Genomic DNA, 23,355 nt, shown 5'->3' on the forward strand with positions numbered 1-23,355 from the left:
CCTTCCCTTCACTGCAAACACTCTCCACCACAAGGTCCCGGCTGGACGTTTATTATTTATATTGTACCGTCGCCTTTTCTCCTCTTTACAAAAGGATTGCAGTCTTTTATAGTTGTATCTATAAATATATAGTAAATCATAATTGTAATCATGTGTATACAGTATTTTTTGTTCCTGGTCTGTAGGGAATTGGTTACTGATTGTCTGCTTGGTCACTATTGAAACACGTGTGAAGCGCCACCTGCTGGTACAACCACATATTACAACTTGTGGGAACTCATGGGAATATGAAAACAGAAGCTTAATCTGCAGCGTCACAAGAGTGAGCAGGATTCATACATTGAGTCCATGATAATCACCAGAGCTTTTTTTTTTTTTTTTTCTTTCTTTCTACCCTCTGGAGTCTATTTGATCTCGATGCTTTAAAATAGAGATTTGTTCCCAGGACTATGAGGACATTGTTAAATATTCCCACCAGTCAACAAACCACTGATGGAGATGTTGCCTCACCACGTTTGTTTAATAGCCTCAGTCCTGAAAAATAGTTTACAGTGTACAAGTACCTCTAAGTGCAGCTTCATTTTTGACAAAAGCTGAAAGTGCGAGGGGTTAAAATGAAGGGACAGCCAAAAAGAAAAGTAAACAAAATTGCACGGTCAAAATATTGTTTAAATAGTACTGAATCGCTATTAGTGTTGTTAAAGTAGACAAGTAAAGGTGTAAAGTAGTAAGTATAAGTATAAGTCACATTTCAACACATTCAATTGGATCCATAACATTTAATTCACTTTACCTGTTTGAAACGTCAACACTCACTGCACATTCCTCAAATAGCCACATATAGAAAAGTTACACCAAACCAAACAAATGTGTTGGGGCTTGTTTTAAAACAAGCAAAGAAGATGACCTGCTGCAGATTGTATTAAAATGAAAGTTGTTGTTTTTTTATTATTATTTTAGAAAAGCATAATAGTAGCTGATCTGTTATTTATGTATGTTCCAAGATCTGCCCAGGTCATTGTGCTTTCAGTTCAGCCAATATCACCTTGTGTTTTGCTCCGAGTGTGATAAGACAATATAACTCAGTCGTTTCTTTACAACAACAGTCATGTTGAGTATGAGTTGCTCCAGATCCAGATCCCACTGATGGCGACGAAGCTCGTCAGGATGAAGATGATGTAGGAGATGAACAGCAGGCGGTCGATCACAGTCCCAATCATTTGCCATTCCTCTGAGGCGCTGCTCCCCTGGAGGTGTTTCTCCATTTGAATTCGGATGGCTGCGAGATCTCGACTGAGCTTCTTCAAGAAATCTATGGATGGATGAGGAGCAGGGGGAGGAGGAGGAGGAGGAGGAGGAGAGGGAAACACCAGGGTGGGGGCGAGTTTGTCTGGAAGTGTGTTACGAAAGGCGATCGGAACCCCGGAGCTGATTGTAGAGATGGTCTTCATTGCTGCCAATTCAAAATGGAGAAGAAGAATAAATACACGGACACTTTTCTCTGCACAGTGGAGAGAAAACACAAATAATCCAACATTCTATATTCAAAATATCCACAACATTGACTTCATACTGCCAGTGGTAAAACTCGGTGCCTCCCTCAGTGGTTACACACCTGTGTGAGACTGGTCGATGTGGACGGTGAGCCGGGTGCTCTTTTCCTTTGTCCGGAGACAAACCGCGATGGCGAGGTAGCGAAGGACGAGGACCTTGAGCCAGCGGGGAGCCGCGCTGTACTGGCTGGAGGTGAACTGGATGTTGGTGATGAAAATGGTCTCCAACAAGCTGGCCACCATCAGAGCCAGGCTGATGGAGAAGAACACATCTGCAAAACAGGCCCAGTTCACAAAAGTGATTCAGTAAATACACCTTGGAAGTTTTTTTTGATAACAACATAACATTTTTTCTTTTTTTTTTTTTTACACTGGTTGATGGTTTATTCACGGTTTTTTCAATGTATTTTTTTATTTCTTTATATTGTGCACTTGTGTTTTTTTTGAGTACACTCTGTTACACGGTAACCTTCTTGTGAGTTAGGACTGCACCTTACAGTTTCTCTGTACCTGTTACAATGACAATAAAGACATTCCATAACTAAAAGTAAACACTTAAAACGGATTTTTTCCAGTAAGTGGAGCCCAAGGACCCGAGCCCGAGGTGTGACGGGAAATCCAGTTTATATCTCGTTTGCGGCACTTTAAAGCTGGACATAAGTCCATGGCATGAAACTCTGCTGATGGTTTATGATCACACGTGTCTGGCAGTCAGTGCTGCTGACAACATTTCAAAAGGGTAAGTGAAAACCGCTGACATGAACGTTGTTGAGGGAGAAAAACATTTAGCAAAAAAGAGGATAAAATCAATTTATTGCACAATTCTTGTTACAATGGATGTATTTGTGATTTCAATAAGTTCTATTCATTTGTGTCTGAAGTTGCACATCCTAATTCAACAATATCAACAATCAGATCCTCAAGATGTTACTTGAATAGTTTTTAACCCAACTAACTGCTTTAATTGTTCTGACTCGGGTTATTTTTAAATTAACTTTAGCATCTTCATAATAACGTAACATGACTTTTACTTCAACAAATGTTTAAATGTTTGCTCTACTTATCTCTGTTTTATGAACAAGTGTGTCCTCTTTATATTTGCATTTCACACGTTCCAGTTTTGTCTTTGGAAAGGGTGGGAAGTTGCCACTTTGCTTTCAGCTCAAAAGAAAGAACAAACACTGCGTTTATTCATTGCCTCGGGTTTTATAGGGCGACGTACTTGAACTAGATCCCGTCAGAAGAGCTCGCTGTCGTGACTCAGTCAAACCTCCTTCCATAGGACTCATTAAAAAAGGCCCAGCGGAGCTCAGACAATAGCGACTCGTCAACAAAAATCTGGATATTATCTCATATTATTTGTTGATTTGTTGTTGTTGTTAATGTAGAGAATTGATGTGAGGCGTCACACTCACTAATCAGGGGTGTGGTTTCCCCGGTAACGGGCAGCAGGTCGTTCATAATGAGCAGGAAGACGGTGTAGCCCAGGATGAGCGTCATCTTGAAGGAGCAGCGGTCGACGCTCTGCGGAGGCAGCAGGAAGCTGAAGAGGTCCACCGTGACGAGGAAGCAGCTGGGGATCAGCAGGTTCACCACATACAGGATGGGCCTCCGCCTCAGAACGAGCTTTCAAATGACACAAACAACATTTTATTTCTCGAGATTTTAGACATCAGCCATACAGCCTTATCCTTATCCTTGTGCTTCTAAGTCCAAAAGTTAAAGGCATACCAGCAAAATGTCTCCATTTGTGATGATGGTGCAAAGAACATGAAGAAAACACACGTTGGATGAGCAAAAACATGAACCATGAAAAATGTGTCTTCTCCTTCTTGACAGTCCAAAATGGAAACAAGTAGGCTTCTTTTCTCAGCCTATTATAGTCTTCTATCATCACGTGATGAGGTGTGCAGTAAATCTATACATACTCAATGTTCACCCAAGAAAAGTAATGAAGTATCTCATCAACTGAATTAAAAAAAATAAAAATAAAAACATCTTTCCATGCGAGAATCTTCATCTCCTGCAAAATCACTCCTGACACAACTTCATAGTGATTCTGTAGAGCAATTAAAATCAAAATCCCTGCTGACCTGTGTTTTATGTAACGTGTTATATAATTTGTGTTCATTAATTATGAACGTAACTTAAAAGGAAAGTTGTTCTACAGTTGTAAAAGGTATGGATGCCATCAATAACACCTCACACAATAACATGCTTTGAAAAACTCTCACTGTCAAATGATGTCACACTTGTCATTGCATGCACTAAATTTTAATTCATTTATCATTTGAAATAATCTTAAAACATAGAATAACGACCACAAGGATCAGGGGACTTTAACACAGTTTAACCTGCTGGTGGTGAGATAATGTCTATATGTGCAAAATAAGTCATCAAAACCAAAAAAAACCCCCAAAGAATTAAAAACGTGCTCACAAAGAACTTGATCTCAGAGTATTCTCCATCTTCTAATGACAGTGTGACCCGAGCTACTTTGATGTCTGCCAGCTCCCACTCCCCGTTGGTCTCCAGCACATTTCTGGACTCCAGCAGGACGTCTCCAGACGAGCTGCCGTGAATCATCCTGATGTCCTCAGCTAAAAAGACATTAAACAAGCACAGTCCCTGTTCGTTTTTCCAAGAAAGACCTTCAATGGAAATGTGCACTCGTGTCTGCAAAGCAATTAAGATGCCTCTTGTCATGTTTCGGCAGACTTACCAAAGTGCAGGTAGGAGCCAAAGGTCAGCGAGCAGTTTTGGATGTCGAAAGGGAAAGTGTAGATATTTAACCGACAGGAGCTGAGAATGCCGATAGGCTTATCATCATATACATGACCTGTATTGTGAATGTAGACATAGGGAGTCTTTTGAGAGTTGGTGTCACCCAAGCTGGAAAACAAATTGAACAGAACAGACATTTATCACATTTCTTTTTTTTAATTAACCAACCAGCCCAGTATTTCAAGTTGAAAATGTATTGAAGTTTAAAGGATAAAAAAAACATTGTTCGTACAAAAACAACAAAATTGAAATGCTTTGTCTAAATATTAAAAATAGACCGAATTAAATTGAAGTGACACAAGAGAAAAATAAGAAGTTGTGTCCTTTAGAAAGTGACTGCTATTATCCCGAGAAGCAGTTTATTCTCTCTCTGGGTCACAAGTCTGTTTTTGCTAAATAATCACAAGCCACAATAAAGTTTAAAGACATTTTTAAGAATAGAAAGTAATTGAACAATTCTAATTTAGCACAAATATTGTTCAAACTGCAAAGCGGTCAATGCACATTTCCACTTTGCAAAATGGAAAAGTACCAATGAAAATATTACCCCATATTTTGCCATACACAGCTGACAGAATTTGGTATAGATATTCTCCTAAACATCGCACTTAGGCTGTTGGTGATAACTATTTAAATAAATGAGCAGAAAGCAGAGAAATACAGCTTTACGCTCACACATCAGTGCCAAGATCTCAAGTATGAACTCCAGTCAGAGACAATATTAACTGATGTTTCACACATTTATGGCATGCACTGTCAAGAGTACAAAGTACTACTGAAGAACTGCCAGATGTTGAAAATTGAAGTTGTAGTGGAAACAAAGGCCCGATGGGCCTGGTCAGAGATCACATACACATTTTAAATAGCACTGATATCAGAACTGAATGCAGAAGGCAGAAGTGCCTTTAGCTGTGGGAGCAGTGAAGGAGTTTTGAAAAGATGGCTTCCATAATATCACTAGAAACATCGAAGAAGCCGCCCGGCAGATGAGTTGGTATAAACATGCAGGAGGCTGCTGCAGAAATATTGTATCCGAAGAAGCAACAGGCTTTTAAACCTCATTAGTCTGAAGAAAAGGAGCTTTTCCCCTCTGTGTTATACTTACAACTCGGAAATAAGAATATCTGGGATCCAAAGTTTTTCCCGAGGCACAGACACTCGATCAGTTCCACATTGCTGCTCATCCCAGCTCAGACCGTGAATATCCCACTCCTGCACCCAAAACAACAAAACTACTGTCATGTAGAGCTCCCAAAAGTGTAAAAATACCTCAACTGTAACAATAAATAAGCTATATTACAAAAAAAACTGTCGTGTATTAAAGGTACAAATGTGTATATATAAACATGTTGATGATAAAATTGCATGCAGTCGGTAACCAAGTCAACGCCAATGAAGAGATAGTGGCTGTTGTGCAACAAACAAAAACTTAGCTAATCAAGTGAGACAATAAAATGTATCAGGTCATGATGATATCGCGATTCAAACATACCAGAATTTCCCATAAGACTGTGCTCAGGGTTTGGGATTTTTCATCCTGCAGATAAAACAAATTATTTAGGCGACGTAAAGCAAAAATGGTGTATTTAAATATTCCGGCACGTTTCTTATAAAATGTGCTGGCTCACCAATCTTAAAATTCCGACAATGGTGATCCTCAGAGTGACGTCCAAGGGAGTTGAATAGTTTTCAACTGGACGTATCAAATTTTCTGGGAACAAATTTCTCTCCAGTTCCTGAAACAGAGCCGAGGCCGTCGGACTGGAGCAATTCAAATGTGCGGCGAAACCTGAGTTCAAGAAGAGAAACACACAACGGTACATATCAGAGGAACATGTTATTCATTCTTTTATGGATACTCAAGCAATAAATTAGAGACTAACTGCAAATCCTCTCCCATACCAGATTAAAAATTTTTTTTTTTTAATCTCAGGGTGGTGGTGTGCTGGAGCTGAAGCCTTGAACACAGGACATACCCTGGACAAGTCTCACACACAGTGATGCAATCTGAGACTTCTAATTACCTTCACCAATGAAAGGTTGGGTGGAGAAGGTTATGTTTTTGGCCACGTGTATTTATTTATTTATCTATTTTATTTTACTGGTTTATGTCATCGTCCATGGACCAGTTAACTAGATTTTGGGACGTTAACGGCTAATTTTGTATTAATATAGCCCCAAAAATAACCTGTGAGAACATGTCCCATACAAAGTGGATGGGAGAGGCACCTCATGAGGGAGATCAGAGGTGATCAGCATCTGTTGCCATGGATACGTTTCCCAGCTCGCAGCTACTATCTGGGTTCGCCAAGTATCCAGGAACACCAGTGTGAACACATCGACTAAGGCAGTGGTTTATCTGTCTCTGTGTATCAGTGTTTCACACAGTGACGTTGCTCCCTGCCCGCCCAGTTTTAACAGTTGTGTTGATTTGACAAAATATATCTCTGAGTCCCTTTGCATGTGTGCGAAAATGCTCGTGAAATGTAACGAAATAGGCACAATAATGCAGAAACAGCTGAAACGAACTGTAAAGATAAGCTGTGGTATATTGGGATATTTAACACACAGTGCATGACTCCAGGAAGAGACACGTGAGCGAAAAAGAAAGAGAAAGCTTTCCTCCTGCATGTTACTTATAACCTTCCTCTTTAAACCTGTACAACTGTTCCTCTTCCTGCCTGGCGAGTTCACGGATCCTCACACGTCTTGGTGTCTTACCTTGACGCAGCATGAAGTAGACAAACAGAAGCTTGAATGTTCCCATTGTCGGTGTCAGTTCAGCCACTATCACCACTCCATTACAGGTCCTGAAGGTGTGAAACCTCAACAGTCCTTCTCCATCAGAGGAAAATGGTATGACGGTATGAAGCTGCATGACATTGTTAAAAAGTGACACTGCGACCTCCCCGACGATCGAGGCTAATATTGACTGAGCTGTTTTAGCGTGAGAGCCGCTCTTCTTGGTTTCAAAGTTTCTCACGGTCGTCCCATATTTGATGGTTTATGTTGCAGATCTGTGACAGTTGAAAGCCAAACAAACACCACGGCACACACATGTCTGGGAGCCATGTCACTTTTTCCTTCAGGGTGTATTTCATTGCCACGCTTTACGTGTGAATGGTTAGAAAATGGATTCAGGTTAATGACTGGAGACTTCATGGCAGCCAGTTCACCACAAATACTGTTGTACAGTCATTAAAAAAAAAAAAATTAACACAATGAAACCTTAAGATGTTCAAAAAGTATTAAGAGGAAGCATACAATTATGAAATCATTCAGTCAGTCTGTTTGCAACCAGTGTTTTTTTTTTATATAGTCCATTCCCCCTTCAATAAACTTCAGGTAATGAAACAATTACTTCATCTTTTTTCCACAGATGATCGTTTTTGCCGTCCTTGTCATCCACTCCCCGACGGCTTAGACGGCACGAGCCGGGGTTTTAGAATTTCCCCACTCTGGGACCCGTGTTAAAAAAAAACAAAAAAACAAAAAACAGTTTTCATGTTTCAAAAACACGCCTCATGTGGTTGATCGGCCAAAAACATCACCTTTAGGTGAACCGGTTTCCTGGTGTGGACGGCCCCTAAAGTCAGTATAAATGATTGCAAAATACAGCGCCAGGTGCTTTTGTCAGACTTGCTGAATGGCCAGAAGGCTCCAGTGTGTTATATACCAAATGATCATTGTGCACAGTTGTGTTTGTGTACGTGCAGGCACTGACTGAGACTTTTGCAGGTAATTAGCAAGGTTTCACTTGTTTTAGGAGCTGGTTTATTATTCTGATCACGAGTCTGAACCTGGTGAATGGTACAAAAACCCTTTACGACATGTGTCACACTCAAAAGTCAGCAGGAATATTTTATAACCACAATTACTGGCTTGTCTCCTCATAGGCAGCAGCACACAGAAGCTGCATCTGGCCTTTTCTTTCAGGTTAATCACAGAAAAATGACACGTCAAACGGTTCTTAACTGTCTCGTGCTTTATTATTTCAGTTGTAACGTCATCATATCAATTAGATTGGTACCAGAAGTTCCCCAAATGAAAAAAAAACAATCATTCTGTAAGGTCAGTGTTTTGAAGATCACTGATTTTTGTATTTTTTCAGTGTATTAATGTAACTAAGTAGTTCCAACAACCGTGTTTTAACTTCCACATTGACGCAGCAATACTATCAGTGTAATATACTAACACATATAAAAATATGGGCTTGATTGTCATGTTTCTTACGTAATGTCGATATCTGTGAACGTTTTCATGAGTAAAACCTAAAACAATGCAAAGCAAGTACGTGCAGAACCATTCAGACACGAGGCGATTCACATAAACTAACAAGAACTCGTAAAAACGTGAAAAACCAAAAAGCGTGTTTATATGTGATCATTTAAAAATCAAAGGGTTGAAGCAAGACAATTGTTATATAATCAATGGTTGTTCTCTGCAAAAGCAAATGTAAATCTAAAGCGATAGCTGGCGGATTTAATAAGAACTGAAGACAATCCAAACAACAACTTATCAGATCGGAGAGGTCTGCAGATGCAGAGCGTCATAGAAAAGCAACAGGGTTTTCAAGTGGATCTACTTCGACTCACGTAACGCCTTTTCCAATGGCTTGAACACTGCATTAACGACCTCCGCGCTTCTTGGTGTTGTGCAGGACTTCCACAAGTATTGATGTTGGTCATTTTCTATTTATTACACATAACATTTGTAGAAACATCAAGAATGGATCCTTGAGGGACTAAGGTTTGTTCACACAGACTCATAACCGACAAGTCACACAAAGATTTGTCACTGAAAAGTACTGAAAGCAATTTCTTTTAATGAACTGTTGTCTTGAGTCTGCCATTATATAGAAGATATTGGACTGTTCATTAAAGGCAACATTTACCACCACAATGGTAAAACCCTTTGGAGGCTGTTGACATTGAGAAGTGTCACATTCCTCAAGTAGACATGGACGTCCTTTAAATAATGTGGAGTAAAGGGATGGTTGTAAAGGTAGAGACATTTATTGTCTGTCTTCTAACCCATTCTCTTTTTGGTTTGGTACTTTGAGAGCACGACGTACATTTTCCCAAAATACTCTGAATTCTGTGACGTTTGGATGCATCCCAATATGTTGAACGTGGTATTTACAGTTTAAATAGACATTGACATGATAAAGTGAACTTCTGCGAACGAACGACGCCACTTCATGTCAGCCATGTAGAGTAAGAGTCTGTCCACTCACACATCGTCCAGATTTCCTGTCAAAGACACAGCAAAAACGTTCTCATTGTGCTTCAGTTCTGCTCTTATAATATTGCAGGGATATTTTCTTGGATCAACTTTTATTTGGTTTTCAGCACATGAACACAAATATAGATGCATAGGAATGGAAGTAAACTCATGGACTGGCAGCAGAACATCAAGCAAGTAGAAAGGAAACATTTACTTGAAGTTTTTAGGTTATTTTATGTAGAATACATCTTGCCTCTAATTCCCCAGAACCTTACAAATGACTTTTGATTACTAACAGAATGACGGCTCACGTTTTTTTGTGACTGCTAACTTTAATTATCAGGCTTTTTAGTCAGAGAAGGTGAAGTATTTAGGCGGGAAGTCAGATAAACAGACTCCTTGTTTCTTGTGTTGTGTGTTTTGCCAGGGCAGTGAGTCAGTTACCAGCAGCGTCACAGTTTCGGCCTGAATTCCTACTTTCCTTTGGCCCATCAGTGGAAAACCACCACACGAGTTGCAGGAAGAGGACTGAGGCGGGAAGAAGAGGTGGGGTCAGGGATGAAAAGGGTCTCTCTGTCCAGGCTTTGGCCCTCGGCCAGTCGAACGTGTCAGAGCAGGTAAAGCTGAGCAAATGCTACTGAGTCTCAATCTCTCCGGCTGAAAGTACCGCCATGTCTCAGAAGGACGTGTTCAAAGTCATTTGGTGGTAAATCAGTTGAATTACAGCCTCATCTGCATCCTGAGAGGACTTTAAGCCAAGTGGTGGTGATAGAAGAAGGACTTTGAACTCAGAGTCAATATATAAAGTGGAGGCAGGGAGAAAAGGTGATATTTTTTTATCATTGAGAGAGCGCAAGAACAAGACCATGGCCCTGTGGACGACTGCTGGAGCTCTGCTGCTACTGCTGCACACGGGTAGGAAACACATTCCAAACCTCAACTCTGTTAATGCACAAGAAATCTGGCATTGTTTGCTCAGTCATCAGTTCACACCTCCACGCAGCGCAATGTGTGAAAAAGCAATATTCCAGTTGTTTGATATCAAAATCGGCAACATATAGCATATTTCCATATAATATTACATGACTTTCTAATTGGCCACAGCATTTTGTAAGTTCTTGTTTTTACCAAATTACATGATTTGCTTTATCTATGCATCAGAAAAAAAAATCTTCTAAAAAAACCCCCAAAAATGTTGGATTGATGACTTAATAGTGACAATTTCTAACTCTTCAAACCTTCAAACCATTGTTTCATTGATGGAGTGATTATATTCAAAGTGATCCATTCACTGAGAAGAATCTATTAGACCCACATGCATCGTCAATAAATATCTATAAGCAGGAACATTTAAGATATTTGTTGAATTGCATAATAGTCCCCCAGGTGACAGTGATGAATAATTGGCTGATTTATAACCAGCCGAATACAGTCAAGTTTACAGGATGTATTGTTGGGGAATGTGAGAAAGGTAAACATGTGGTCTGATTGTGGGAACAGTTTGATACGTCTCTCTCTCTCTCTCTCTCTCTCTCTCTCTCTCTGTCTCTCTCTCTCCCTCCCTCTCTCTCTCTCTCTCCCTCTCTCCCTCCCTCTCTCTCTCTCTCTCTCTCTCTCTCTCTCTCCCCCAGTTGTTGGCCAGAGCACCATCAGATGGTGCACCATCACCAAGGATGAGCAGGCAAAATGTAATGCCATGTCACAGGCTTTCTCTGAAGCCTCCATCCGGCCCACCCTCAACTGTATCAACGGGGCAACAGTTGATGCCTGCGTTCAGAAACTGAAGGTTAGGCATGGATATGTTGTTCAAAAATAACTCCTTAAAGCATTTTTGTATATATATATATATATATATATATATATATATATATATATATATATATATATAATAAAAAAAACTTGGATATCCATGAGTATATTTGAATTCATATAATTGACAACAAAAACATAATCATTCTAAGCTCCTATGGCAAGACACACAATTGTTAAAAGCACCTAGGAATGACTGTGTTGTATTTGGTGCTATATCAATAAAGTTGAATTGAATTGAATTGAATTGAATTGGACATGATATATTGAGCTGTTATCAAGAATCCCAAACCGCACACACAATTAGTCACAGGCTATTACAATTGAGAGCTCACAATTGGCATTACTAACTAAGTCTACGTCATTTACTTCATATATTATCAGGCAGTTATTGTGACGTCGAGAAGTGACATTTTAAGCCCCAGAGATTTGTCTGTGAATCATTGAAAAGGTGTCAAGGCTTTAGGCTCTTCTTCAATAATTAAATCGATTCATTGATTACCCATGTGTTCATTGAGCTCAGCTATTCCTCATATCCAATGTTCATTAATACTGTTTTGTTTGTCTCTGCAGGACAAAGAAGTTGATGCTTTATCCATGTTCGGCTCTGAAATCTACAATCTGGGAAAGACCAATTCCTTCAAAATGGCAGCGAGTGAATCGAAGAATGGAGGTAAGCAGTCTGCGCCATCAGGAGATGAAAAAAAGCGTTTCCATTACATTATAAGCATCAATGCCAGAAGCTCAGCAATATTTGAAATGAAGATACGTGAGCCGCTCAATCCTGCTGCGGACACGACGGTGAATATAAAGGATCCATCGTTATGGCTTGGGTGTATATCTTGTAGACACTCATTGCAAAATTACAAGCAATTATTACAAATGTCCCTTCTGGAGAGCTGCTATATGTCTGAGTTAGTTTGAAACCAAATGTAATATGTCACACATTTATTCTTTTCTCATTTAAATGATCTGACTCCTGATCTCTTTTTTTTTTTTTTTAATCTCTGCATTCAACTTGATTTTCCTGTTTGAAATGTAAAGTGTCTGGAACAATGAAATCCTTCACAAACTCTCACTTCTATGATATATATTCACAAATACATTCACAATCTGTGGTGAGCCAGAGGTCTGTGGTCTTTGGATTGTTTAAGATAGAGGAAATCTGACGGATGCGCAGGGACAACATGCAAATTGACAGAGAAGAAGAACTTTTTAACTCTTGTGCTTTGTGCCAATATCGCAAACCGATGAACTCCGGTGTCACCTCTTGCAACACCAGCTGTGCTGATTACCCCTATTTATTGCACGTTAGACATTTTAAACCTGCAGAGATAAGATGTACTTTCATTTGTTCCACATTATCTCTGATAAAACGAGATTGCTGTGCGTGGCCTGGGCAGATCTCAGCGTCTCAGTGTCATGTGGTACGTGCCTTAATGCCTGCCCTCCTTGTTGCCCTAGATACCTTCTCCTACTATGCCGTTGCTGTGGCGAAGAAATCAAACTCTGGCATCAACATCAACAACCTGGCAGGAAGGAAGAGCTGCCACACTGGGAAGGGCCGGACAGCGGGCTGGAAGATGCCTCTGGGGTACCTCATAGACCAGGGCTTCATGTCGGTGATGGGCTGCGACGTCTCACAGGGTAACGGAGAAACCTTAGAAAGGGCGACAAACCCAACAAGAGGAAAATCTGCTTTTTTAGCTGAAGTGTCTTCATAATAATCAGTTTATATTTATGTTGGTCCTCAATTTTTATTTTTTTTTTCCAAATGTTGAAACAAAGTTTTAAACAAGATTGAGGTACTAATCCAGAACAACAACAACAACAACAAAAAAGTAAAAATAAGAGCAATCAGAGATTTCTTTCCGCCAAAATTTGACCTTAACTAAGGAAGAAAATGAATGTTTCTGGATCACGTCCACAATTTAATGGAATCTTCCATGGCCTGTGGTGAAAACTCCCACCAAATCCGTGCAGTAGTTTTTTGACGTAATCTTGCAAACAGACAAACAAACAAGTATATGGAGATGATTTTATTACGTCCTTGGTGGATGTAATAAAACAAGCATATCTTGCTATGAAACAAGAGGACTAACAACTACACTACTGTTAAGCACCACTTAACATTGTTTCGTTGATTCTCATTACTGAAACACATGACAGAGTTATTACTCATGTCATAAACCTTTTCTGAGTTGTACCTTCCTAACAGATAATTATGGAATAACTAGAGTGTGGTATGTAGCGAGAGAGGACATAGTCATTGAAATTGTGGTGATTATTAAATCATTTAAATATTCACTGAACACATAAACATACTACTACTACTACTACTACTACTACTACTACTACTACTACTACATATAATAATAATAATAATAATAATAGAATGTGACCAATTAGAGTTTTTGTCATTAACAGTATGATTTTCATTCACAGGATACAGTAGCGACGTATTGTCCACATCATTAACATACACACTGGATATATTATGATGACGTGTGTGTGTGTGTGTGTGTGTGTGTGTGTGTGTGTGTGTGTGTGTGTGTGTGTGTGTGTGTGTGTGTGTGTGTGTGATCAGGTGTGGCAAATTTCTTCAGCGAGAGCTGCATTCCCGGAGCCACGGCTCCTGGTGACCCCAAATCTCTGTGTGCTCTCTGCCATGGAGACGCCAGCGGGCAGCACAAATGTGAGATGAGCAGCAATGAATGGTACTACAGCTACGAGGGAGCTTTCAGGTAACACATCGTCAAGCATTTTATATTCCTGCCCTGCTGCTCAATTCTTAACTTAGTTCACGTATCTTCTCTTTGTGGATGTTTTCTCCCCTCCTGACATCTTTCTCTGCAACTTCATTCCCTCATAGGTGCAAGTTGAGTAAAATATAACTAAAATAGGATGCGATCATTTTCAATGATGCGTTGAAACAATAGCAGACATGATGTGAAGTTAACGTTTTCGTGTGTATAAAGTCAAGGCAAGGCAAGGCAGATTTATTTATAGAGCACTATACAAACACATTCACAGTGCTTTACAAAGAAATTAAAGAAATTAAAGAAGCTTAACCATTAGCATAAACTAGCCAGAGGACTCTCAGGAGGTGAACTGTCATCCTTTCTGGGACTCCAGTCAAAACGGAAGACAGACGTCTCTGCTCACATTATTCGTAGGGCTACAAGGAAGATAAAAACCCCTAATTAATACTTGGGATTTAGTTTCTTTCATTAAGCATAAAGAGTATAACTGTGAATTTAAGCTTTCATTTCAGTCCAAAGGGTAAAACTGCCTAAAATAATTTTGTTCGGTAAAGATCATTTTGCTTATTCAGTCTTAAATCCACACATCCGCCCCAAGATTTGATGGGGAATTATTTAACGCCCAAATGCTGTGTCAAATATGAATACCTGATCCTAAAATAGATGGGTAAAACATTATGTGACACTAATAAAAAACTGCTGTCAGATCATTTAACAGGTCATTTGGTTGATTCAGAAGAAGACGCATGACTTCCGATGCAGAGCTTTTCGGGACGCAGAGCAGTTTAGAAGTGAAAATGTGTCAAGTTGGATCAATCAATGAAAAACTGGCAAACACTTGTGTGACAAATTCCGTAAAAAAAGTCAGTCGATCTCAGCTTGCAATAACTCAGCAGGTCACATGACTGCGCTGGAGGCCCCTGCTTCCACATGTCATTATCTGTGAACACAGTTCACTGTACAAATCACATGTTCTGGGACGAGTGCTCCATCCTGCCAATTAGATAAGAAATGGATTATAAAGCGTGTTACTGGCTGGTTGGACAAAAACTAGCGTCACATGAATTTCGGTGAAATAAAGACAAGAGCAACAGGTTTAATGAACAGATTTCCAAACATCGGCTTCTCCTGTTGTTGTGTTGTTCAAAGGTGTTTGGCTGAAAACGCAGGAGAGGTGGCCTTCATCAAACACACAGTCGTTGAGGAAAACACCGACGGTTAGTGGTTACAATCCCGATGGCAATGTGTTTCCATTCATTGTTCTGCTTGAGCTAAAAAGATGGGGTTTTTTTTATTTTTATTACCAGGTCGCGGCCCAGCCTGGGCTCAGGGACTCCAGTCAGCAGATTATGAGCTGCTGTGCCGCGACGGCAGTAGGGCTTCCGTGTCTGACTGGAAAAGGTGCCACCTGGTCGGCATCCCGTTTCGAGGCGTCGTGGTGAACAATGACATCACTCCCTCCGTGGTGTATAATATGTTGAAGGAGGGTCAGGTACATCCTCTCAAAACTATCATCCAACAAAGGGGTCGGGGTTTTTGCGCATGATCTCACACAATATTTATCTAATATGGAATTAATGAAGTTTTAGCTTCAGCTGACATTTTCACAGGAATTATTAAGCAGGTTTATTAGGTTGTGACACATTAGATGCTGGTTAATAGAAGCCAGTGTTTCCTATTCACTGCAACATACTACGTGACTATTGATTGATTTTGGGGATATGAATGAGGAGTCAGTCTGGTAATTATTTTACTGAATTAATTCAATACTGTGACTCAGCAATAATGGAACACAATGACATTTACACAACAATAACAAACATGGCTGCATCCGGCAGTGCCATAATATTTCTGCCGTCAGGAGAAAGACAGGTTCTTCATCACATCGTCGTTCAGATTGCTGCCATTCATGTATGCAGTAATTGTTATAACAAGCTTTAGAGACACACCCACTTGGTTGCACTGCGAATAATCAAAATTTGGATGGACGTAACTTATCTGGACCAGATCCAAACATATTTCTTAATTTTCACTGAAATTGCTGCGATGACGAATGACGTCAGAGAGTTTTTCTTCTTTTTCTTTATCATTTAATTAAAATGAGCTTTGTGACCTGACAATTGAGCATCAAACTGTAAAACAATTTCATGATTTTAGAAGCATCAATTCACTCATCAGAATTAAAACACAATTGATTTACCCACAGAATATATTTCAATCAATAAACTTGTAGTTTTGTTATTCAAATGAACCGTCTGGCTCCTTACAGACGTGTTTCATCTACGCGTGATCTTTACCTTGAACTTTATTTTGGCAGCAAAAGTCCCACTTCAATATGTTTTCTTCGACCAACTATGGAGGAGGAACTGTGCTGTTCTCCAACTGGACCACCACGCTTGAAGAAGTCGCCTCAGACGATCCCAGGAAGTGGATGAACGACCACTATTATGCTGCTATGACAGCCATGGACTGCAAAACTGAAGGTAAAGCTCGTCTGCAAAGCTGCCATGTAACATATTTACCCGTTACTGCATCTAAACAAAACACCCGGGAATTATTCTGAAGTAATGGGCATCTGATTTATTTGAGGAAATGATCATTTAAAGATGTCCGCTCGTTTGGTGTGAGCAGACTAAGGTTAATAATTGGCTTTTCAATAGATTTAAATCCTTAAGTCCTGCTTTCTACTTCATTGTAGAAAACCATTCTTGTTCCAACATTTTTTAATCACCAGTATTAATTCTTTGATAGTTTGGTCCTCTGCTCTACACCAGGACCAGTGCTGAAGTTTGATGTCCGTCGTTTTTGTCCTTAGAAGAAGTGTTTTTTTTCCTAACCTTTAATGCTTGATATTATTGTATATTTTTTTTCAATGTTTTTCAAGTTTGAATAAAAGAAAATAAAATAAACTGTGCTTTCCGTCACCATGAATTGTCAGGATTTTATCTCACTCTCGCTCTTATTTTGACGTCCCGCTCATCTGTCAACAAAACAGACGTGCCAAGTGAGCTGCGTTGGTGCTCGGTGTCCAGCGGCGAGCAGCAGAAGTGTGCGGACATGATCACTGCCTTCAACTCCAAGGGCCTGACTCCGAAAATCAACTGTGTCAAAGGCGACTCGATCACAGACTGCATGCAGAAAATCAAGGTGAGGCCGGCCCGTGACCGCCGCCGCGGTGCCCGTCGCCCTCCACATTTCTCACCTTCCATGTTTGTCCAGAACAACGAGGCTGATGCCATCACCCTGGACGGAGGGGACGTCTACATCGCAGGCAAAGACTACGGCCTGGTTCCTGCTGCTGCCGAGAGCTACACAGGTTACATGAATAAACGATGGACGGCCGGACGGACGGTCGGATATGAAATAGAACTAAAGACGTGTCTATTTCCTTCCCCAGACGACCGTGATGGATCCATGTACTACGGCGTCGCGGTGGTCAAAACGAGCAGCTCAGACATCCGTAACTTTGAGGACCTGCGGGGCCGCAGCTCCTGCCACACCGGGTACCGCCGCACCGCCGGCTGGAACATCCCTGCAGCGGTTCTGATGGAAAAAGGCCTGATCAAACCGGAGCAGTGCCAGATCGCTCAAGGTCAGCACGAGTGTGTTAGTGTGTCAGAAGGACGGATCTGTCCAGTCACTGATCAGCAATTCATCTCGTTTAATTCTAAAGCACTCAGTGATTCTCGTTTTATTTCATGTGCGATATTTATTTCTTTGAGCATGAGTAGTAGAATACATCCTTGTCAGACAAATTGCACAAACACAAATTCTACTGATGATGATCTCATTGTTTTTCTTTTTTCAAGTTTCATATATACTTATGCTCTCTAATTTGTCAAGGGAGTCAGATCCATATAAGTCCCTTTAATTTGGTGAGATTAAAAAGCTTTACAGTGAGACACACTGAAACTTATGTCGAGTTTAAGAACCTGAAAGAGACATATGGAGTTAGTCGCTCTAATTCATTTATGTTTCCACCATGATGCTACTTAACTACATTTTCCCCTTACAAGATAACTCGAAGGTGTATTTTCAGACAAAAAACTACAAGTTATCCTCCTTTATTAAGAGGACAATTCTGAAATGACTATGGCGTTAAGCCTACTGACGTGTGAATGTTCTGTTTCCCACAATGCTTAGCGGTGGGGGGCTTTTTCAAGCAGAGCTGTGTACCAGGTGCCAATCAGCCCGGATTCCCCAGTAACCTGTGTGAACTGTGTGCGGGAGACCAATCAGGAGCAAACAAATGTGAGAAAGGAAAAGACCTGTATGACGGATACGACGGCGCCTTCAGGTAATGAAATGACCCCGGAACCTCTGCGCTCTACCAGGATGACGTGTTTGACTGTAGTTTTAAACTGAGACATTTTCTCTTAGTTTCAACCTGTTTTAGGCACATTTCCAATAGGTATGGAAATTAATTAAAAATGAATATTATGGATTGCTTGTTGTTAGTACTGCACATTCAAAGTTTATAAAAAAAAAAAAAAAAAAGATCAACCTGAAATTTTTCATTTTAATGAAATAGCTGGATATTTATATTCACTGTTGTAGCTGTTCATTATTTGAAAAGCAGTTTTGGGACATATTTCCTCATGCATTTCTTTGACCCCAGATGACACTTGCATGTGTTTTTCATTATGAATTCAGATGCCTGGCAAAGGGCAATGGCGAAGTGGCTTTCGTCAAACATACCACTGTTATTCAAAACACTGATGGTGAGTTGTGTAACGGCCAGGGAGTAAACTACTCCTTTACAAGTACTGAAACGTATCTGAAATGACTGTTTGCATTTATCCAGGTCAGGGCTCTGACTCGTGGGCTACGGGTCTGCTGTCTAAAGACTTCCAGCTGCTCTGTAGCCAGGGAACTAAAATTGACGTTGGAAGATACAAAGACTGTAACCTGGCCAGAGTACCTTCCCACGCTGTGATGGTGCGCCCAAACACCAACATCCACGTCGTTTATGGACTTCTGGATCGGGCTCAGGTAAGAGGGTTTATCCAAATGTAGTCTCTTCGATCGAAAAGAAAGAGACTTTGCTGATGGGAAACGTCCAGAAACGGGGATTTTAAAATCCGGAGCGGATCTTTCAAGGCTGCAACAACATCAAACAGTTCATATTGGCTTCCAGACAGCATCTCAGTATGTTGTCAGAAATTAAACAAAAAAAGATTACAAACAAAACAGAATGCATGAATAGAGTAAAAACGACATTAAAAAGGTGTTCTCGTGTGTTTTGCAAAACGAAACACTCACAGTTTTGCAAGAATGTGTGAAGTTATGTAATGTTTGTAATTCGGACGTACAAAGTACAACGTGTCTTGAGGTTCTCCACACTTTAAATCTCTGCAGTTGGACATGTTGATTCGTTCTATCTCCGTTTGCAGACGATGTTCGGCAGTGATACAAGTCCTGGGTTCAAGATGTTCGACTCGCAGGCCTATGAAGGCACAGATCTCATCTTCAAAGACTCCACTGTCCATCTTGTGGGCATTGGGGACAAAAAGTCCTACCAGGAATGGCTGGGTCAGGTCTACATGGACACCTTGGATAACATGCATTGCAGCTCATCGAGTGCAGGTAAAGAGAGTCATGTTGTCAGATACCAGATGACCAAACTTTGAAATACATTACAGTCAGTAGTCTTAAGTCACGTGGTGAGAGAGGCTCACAGAGAACTGAGCATGTCACAACCCTGGAAGTCCGAGATGATCTTTTCACAGGTATTCATGACGCCCAAATAGCTTGCATTTAGTGTTGCCGTGGAAACATTGCTTGATCTGTCAACACTGTGTGTGTCAATATAATGACCAACTAAATAATTAAGTTGTGCTAAAGACAGCTCGGGTGTTCAGAGTTTCCCCTTCTTCATGTTTCAGTTCCGGTGGTTTCGTCCATGTTGCTGCTGCTGGTGACTCTGTTCAGCACCGTCCTGCGCAACGTCTGGATGTAAACACACCGTCCAACTCTGAACCTCCAACACACTGTCTTTGATTGTTTTTTAACCCCCCTGCTGTCTCTCCACTGACGTTTCCGTTTTTTCCGTCGCCTTTCACAAATGAATGTTTGGAAATTAACCCTCTTGACTGCCGTCCAATGGAAACCCTGATCTGTTGCCGTTCTGGCGACCCGCTCCGTTCTGCCTCATACTATCACTTCCCTCTTGAAATGTAACGTCGGATTTGCCTCTGGAAACGACCGAGATGTGAGTCAAAGAGAAGGGTCGCCGCCGCCGTGTTTACTGAAGGTGAGCTGCCATATCAGTGCGTATGCTGCCACCTGTTACATTGCGATGGTGGGTTTGGCCTCCCGGTTTCTCTGAAGCAAGTTTTACAGTTTTACAGAGACCAAACTGATTTCTACCCTCACATGAGCCACGAAAAGATACAAAACTCTGGAACTTATAAGTGGGAAAGTAATCCACGACCATTTAAAGCTATCTTGTCCTCACCTCATCTCATGAAAACCATTTTTGGATATGTATTGTTCATCTCACTGATATAGATATATATATTTAGATTTTCTTTTTAGTCCTTTATGTGTGAGTGTGCAAATAGTGAATCTGCACACAGTTTCTCGATCACATTGTTTTTTTGCAATGATGATCATTTCAGATGTTCCAAATCTTTAAAATGAAGACGTTCTAAAACATCTTGAATCCACACACTTACAAATGAAGCCATAGAGAGACTTGTGCTGTTCAAGCGTGAGAACGCACTGACAGATGGAATATAGCCCTCCAATGTTTTTGGCAACACAAGAAATTAAATCTCAACAACAGCACGTATACGTCCTCAGACTCAATAAATGCCAGAAGCAAGTACCGACTACAACACTGTTGAAAAGTTCCCTCCCCGACACCTTTAAATTTCATTGTGCTGGTTGAGCACGTCTTCAAAACAGTAGTTTCTTTTCTTTTCCAAGGCGTCACGTGAGTGTAGAAGTCAGCGTGGACCTCTGCTTTGTGTGAACACTGCTACCGAACACTGTCTGGTTTCAGGCTGTGTTGCCACGATAAGCTAATGCCATATCAGTGAATATGCACTAGTGTTGCCTCCACACTGTTGGGGATTGTGTGATGATGATGATGATGATGATGATGATGATGATGAGTGATTGTCTATCCATGGGCTGTCTGCTTCATATTTTCTCCTCAAATATGTCAAAATCAATTGGATAATATGATAAAGTCTGCAGAAGTGCATGACAATCTTTTTTCTGTGAAGCTTCTCTTCTTGTTACTTAATTGGATGCGTCACAGTTGGAGCTGCTTTTCCAGCAGAGAAATTCACTCATGTCTGTTTCACACACGTGATTGGAGGGAGTACGACTGACACTCTGGTCAGCTTCCGTCAGATTTGGGGAGAACGTGAAGACGACAACCTGTGATTGCTGTTGTGAGAGAATGAGCTTTTGTCCGTTTGAGAGGTTTAAGTGAAGAAAAGTCTGACTGGACCTCGACTTTGCTGCCGCATGCTGTGTGTGAACACTGCTACCAAACACAGGCTTGTTTCAGACTGTGTTGCCACGATAAGCTAATGCCATATCAGTGAATATGCACTAGTGTTTCCTCCTCACGGGTTTGTTTGTGTGAGGATTAAAAAAAAAAAGTCAAACTTTGATTTGTATTATTTTTGACCTGGAAAAGCACAACTGTTTCATTTGCATGTTGTTTGACCTGTATGAAGGAAATTAGTCCCGGTTTGGTTTGGAAAGCGATTCGCCTCCTTTTTTTTTTAGTATGTGTGTGTGTGTGTGTGTCTTCATTCTACCATTTAGTCGACGCGATCAGTTCTCATGTTCTCAAACAACCAGAATCGCCTCCCTGTAACTGAGAAGAACCAGTCGTCAACGTGTCCATCGCACCCTCTGCTGCTTGATGCAGTTTTCAGTTGTGAAATGTTGATTGAACGTGTGTTTTCCTATGACGAGAGATTTATTTTTTTATATGAAGTTCAGATGCCATATCAGTGTATATGTACTGACTCATGCTGTCAGAAACGTGATGCTTTCTCTTCCCTTCCGATAAGAGATTTATTTCTGTGCGAAATGAAATAACATGTAACTAATATTTAGTTGCCAGGCCAGTGCGTCTGCACGAGTATTGCTACATAAAACAGACGATTTGACCTGTTTTCTGTGCTTATTCAAATGAAATAAAGATTTAAACTGCAGTTATTTTGTCTGTGGTTTTTTACTCACTTTCCTCTGAGTTCGTTCAACTGAAATGTTGGTTAGAGTTCGAATACGATTTTGCTTCACTTGAATTGTCTTTTCCACGTTATTGTCAACAACCTCAAAGAAAAAGTTGCATTTTTTTTTCCCCAGTCCCAAAAAAGTCATCAAATTTATTCTTTCAAATTATGTTATGGTCTGATGGAGATTACAGTTTTAGACATCTCCCTGCATTCCACACAGGGAATTAAAACTGGAATAATGTCGAAATTGTACTAATGATAAAGGTCTGAAATTATGTAGGTATTGTAAAATTAGACTCACTTACTTTGATCTAAAACTGAGTTGTTGCATCAACTCTTGACATATTGCTGTGGTGTACTTCTTTCAAAAAGTAAATGTGCAGCACTTTTTATCGACCTTTCTAAGGCTTTTGACACAGTCGGTCATGACTTGCTGCTACAGAGACTCCTGGACATTGTTCTCGAGGAACAAACAGTTCAATGGTTCCAAAATGATTCTTTCTGGAGTGTACAGGTTGATGGCAGCACCTCCAAGTTACTTCCTGTGTCCAAAGGTGTTCCATAGGGGGGTCTGTCCTTGGTCTATCGTTATTCACAATTTACATCAATACCCTCAATCAGAATGTAGTGGATGACAACTGTCATTTTTATGCAGACGATGCAGTCATTTATTGCTCTGCACCGTCACTAAAAGAAGCCCCCTTTAAGCTGCAGGCAGCTTTTTCAGCTATTCAGTTCAACCTGAATAACCTGAGGTTAAAGATTAATGCCATGAAATCCAAAGTGAAGCTGTTTTCACATTCCAGGAAAAGACCAATCTTAAAATCTGTGAGTTTAAGACCCTTCTGGTCCTAAAGGAATGCATGAGATGTTAACCGTTAACCCTAAAATGCGCTGATGCGTGAATGTGAGTGTCTGTCCTGGAGATGGATGGGCCACCTGTCCAAGCTGTATCCTGCCCTTGCTCATACTTATCTGGGATGTGGCCCTGCACAGGACCAAACACTGTAGACGACA

General features: G+C 40.6%; 2 protein-coding genes across 2 annotated transcripts; one reads left to right on the top strand and one right to left on the bottom strand.

The window, feature by feature from the left end:
- Positions 1 to 1,106: 1,106 nt before the first annotated feature.
- On the bottom strand, positions 1,107 to 4,889 carry LOC308137129 (5-hydroxytryptamine receptor 3A-like; the record flags this gene model as incomplete). Its single annotated transcript, XM_080505703.1, has 6 exons — positions 1,107 to 1,453; positions 1,616 to 1,825; positions 2,969 to 3,179; positions 3,993 to 4,153; positions 4,276 to 4,445; positions 4,885 to 4,889. The coding sequence occupies 6 exons, from the start codon at positions 4,887 to 4,889 to the stop codon at positions 1,107 to 1,109; spliced, it is 1,104 nt and encodes a 367-aa protein (XP_080361829.1).
- A 5,443-nt stretch (positions 4,890 to 10,332) lies between these two features.
- meltf (melanotransferrin) lies at positions 10,333 to 22,252 on the top strand. The gene is made up of 16 exons (XM_080506721.1): positions 10,333 to 10,478; positions 11,195 to 11,349; positions 11,946 to 12,045; positions 12,837 to 13,019; positions 13,960 to 14,116; positions 15,284 to 15,351; positions 15,442 to 15,626; positions 16,452 to 16,617; positions 17,130 to 17,281; positions 17,354 to 17,450; positions 17,532 to 17,726; positions 18,278 to 18,431; positions 18,788 to 18,855; positions 18,939 to 19,126; positions 19,528 to 19,720; positions 20,020 to 22,252. The coding sequence occupies exons 1-16, from the start codon at positions 10,430 to 10,432 to the stop codon at positions 20,091 to 20,093; spliced, it is 2,184 nt and encodes a 727-aa protein (XP_080362847.1). The 5' UTR covers positions 10,333 to 10,429; the 3' UTR covers positions 20,094 to 22,252.
- Positions 22,253 to 23,355: the final 1,103 nt, after the last annotated feature.

The sequence above is a fragment of the Blennius ocellaris genome (assembly GCF_963422515.1).
Source record: "Blennius ocellaris genome assembly, chromosome: 12".
NCBI classification, from domain to species: Eukaryota; Metazoa; Chordata; class Actinopteri; order Blenniiformes; family Blenniidae; genus Blennius; species Blennius ocellaris.

Bases quoted from the DNA above. Each gene is read 5' to 3' on its own strand.
- meltf (XM_080506721.1), top strand. From the start codon at position 10,430: ATGGCCCTGTGGACGACTGCTGGAGCTCTGCTGCTACTGCTGCACACG. The intron at 15,352-15,441 runs GTTAGTGGTTAC...TTTTATTACCAG, and splicing joins CGTTGAGGAAAACACCGACG to GTCGCGGCCCAGCCTGGGCT. The intron at 17,727-18,277 runs GTCAGCACGAGT...CACAATGCTTAG, and splicing joins GCAGTGCCAGATCGCTCAAG to CGGTGGGGGGCTTTTTCAAG.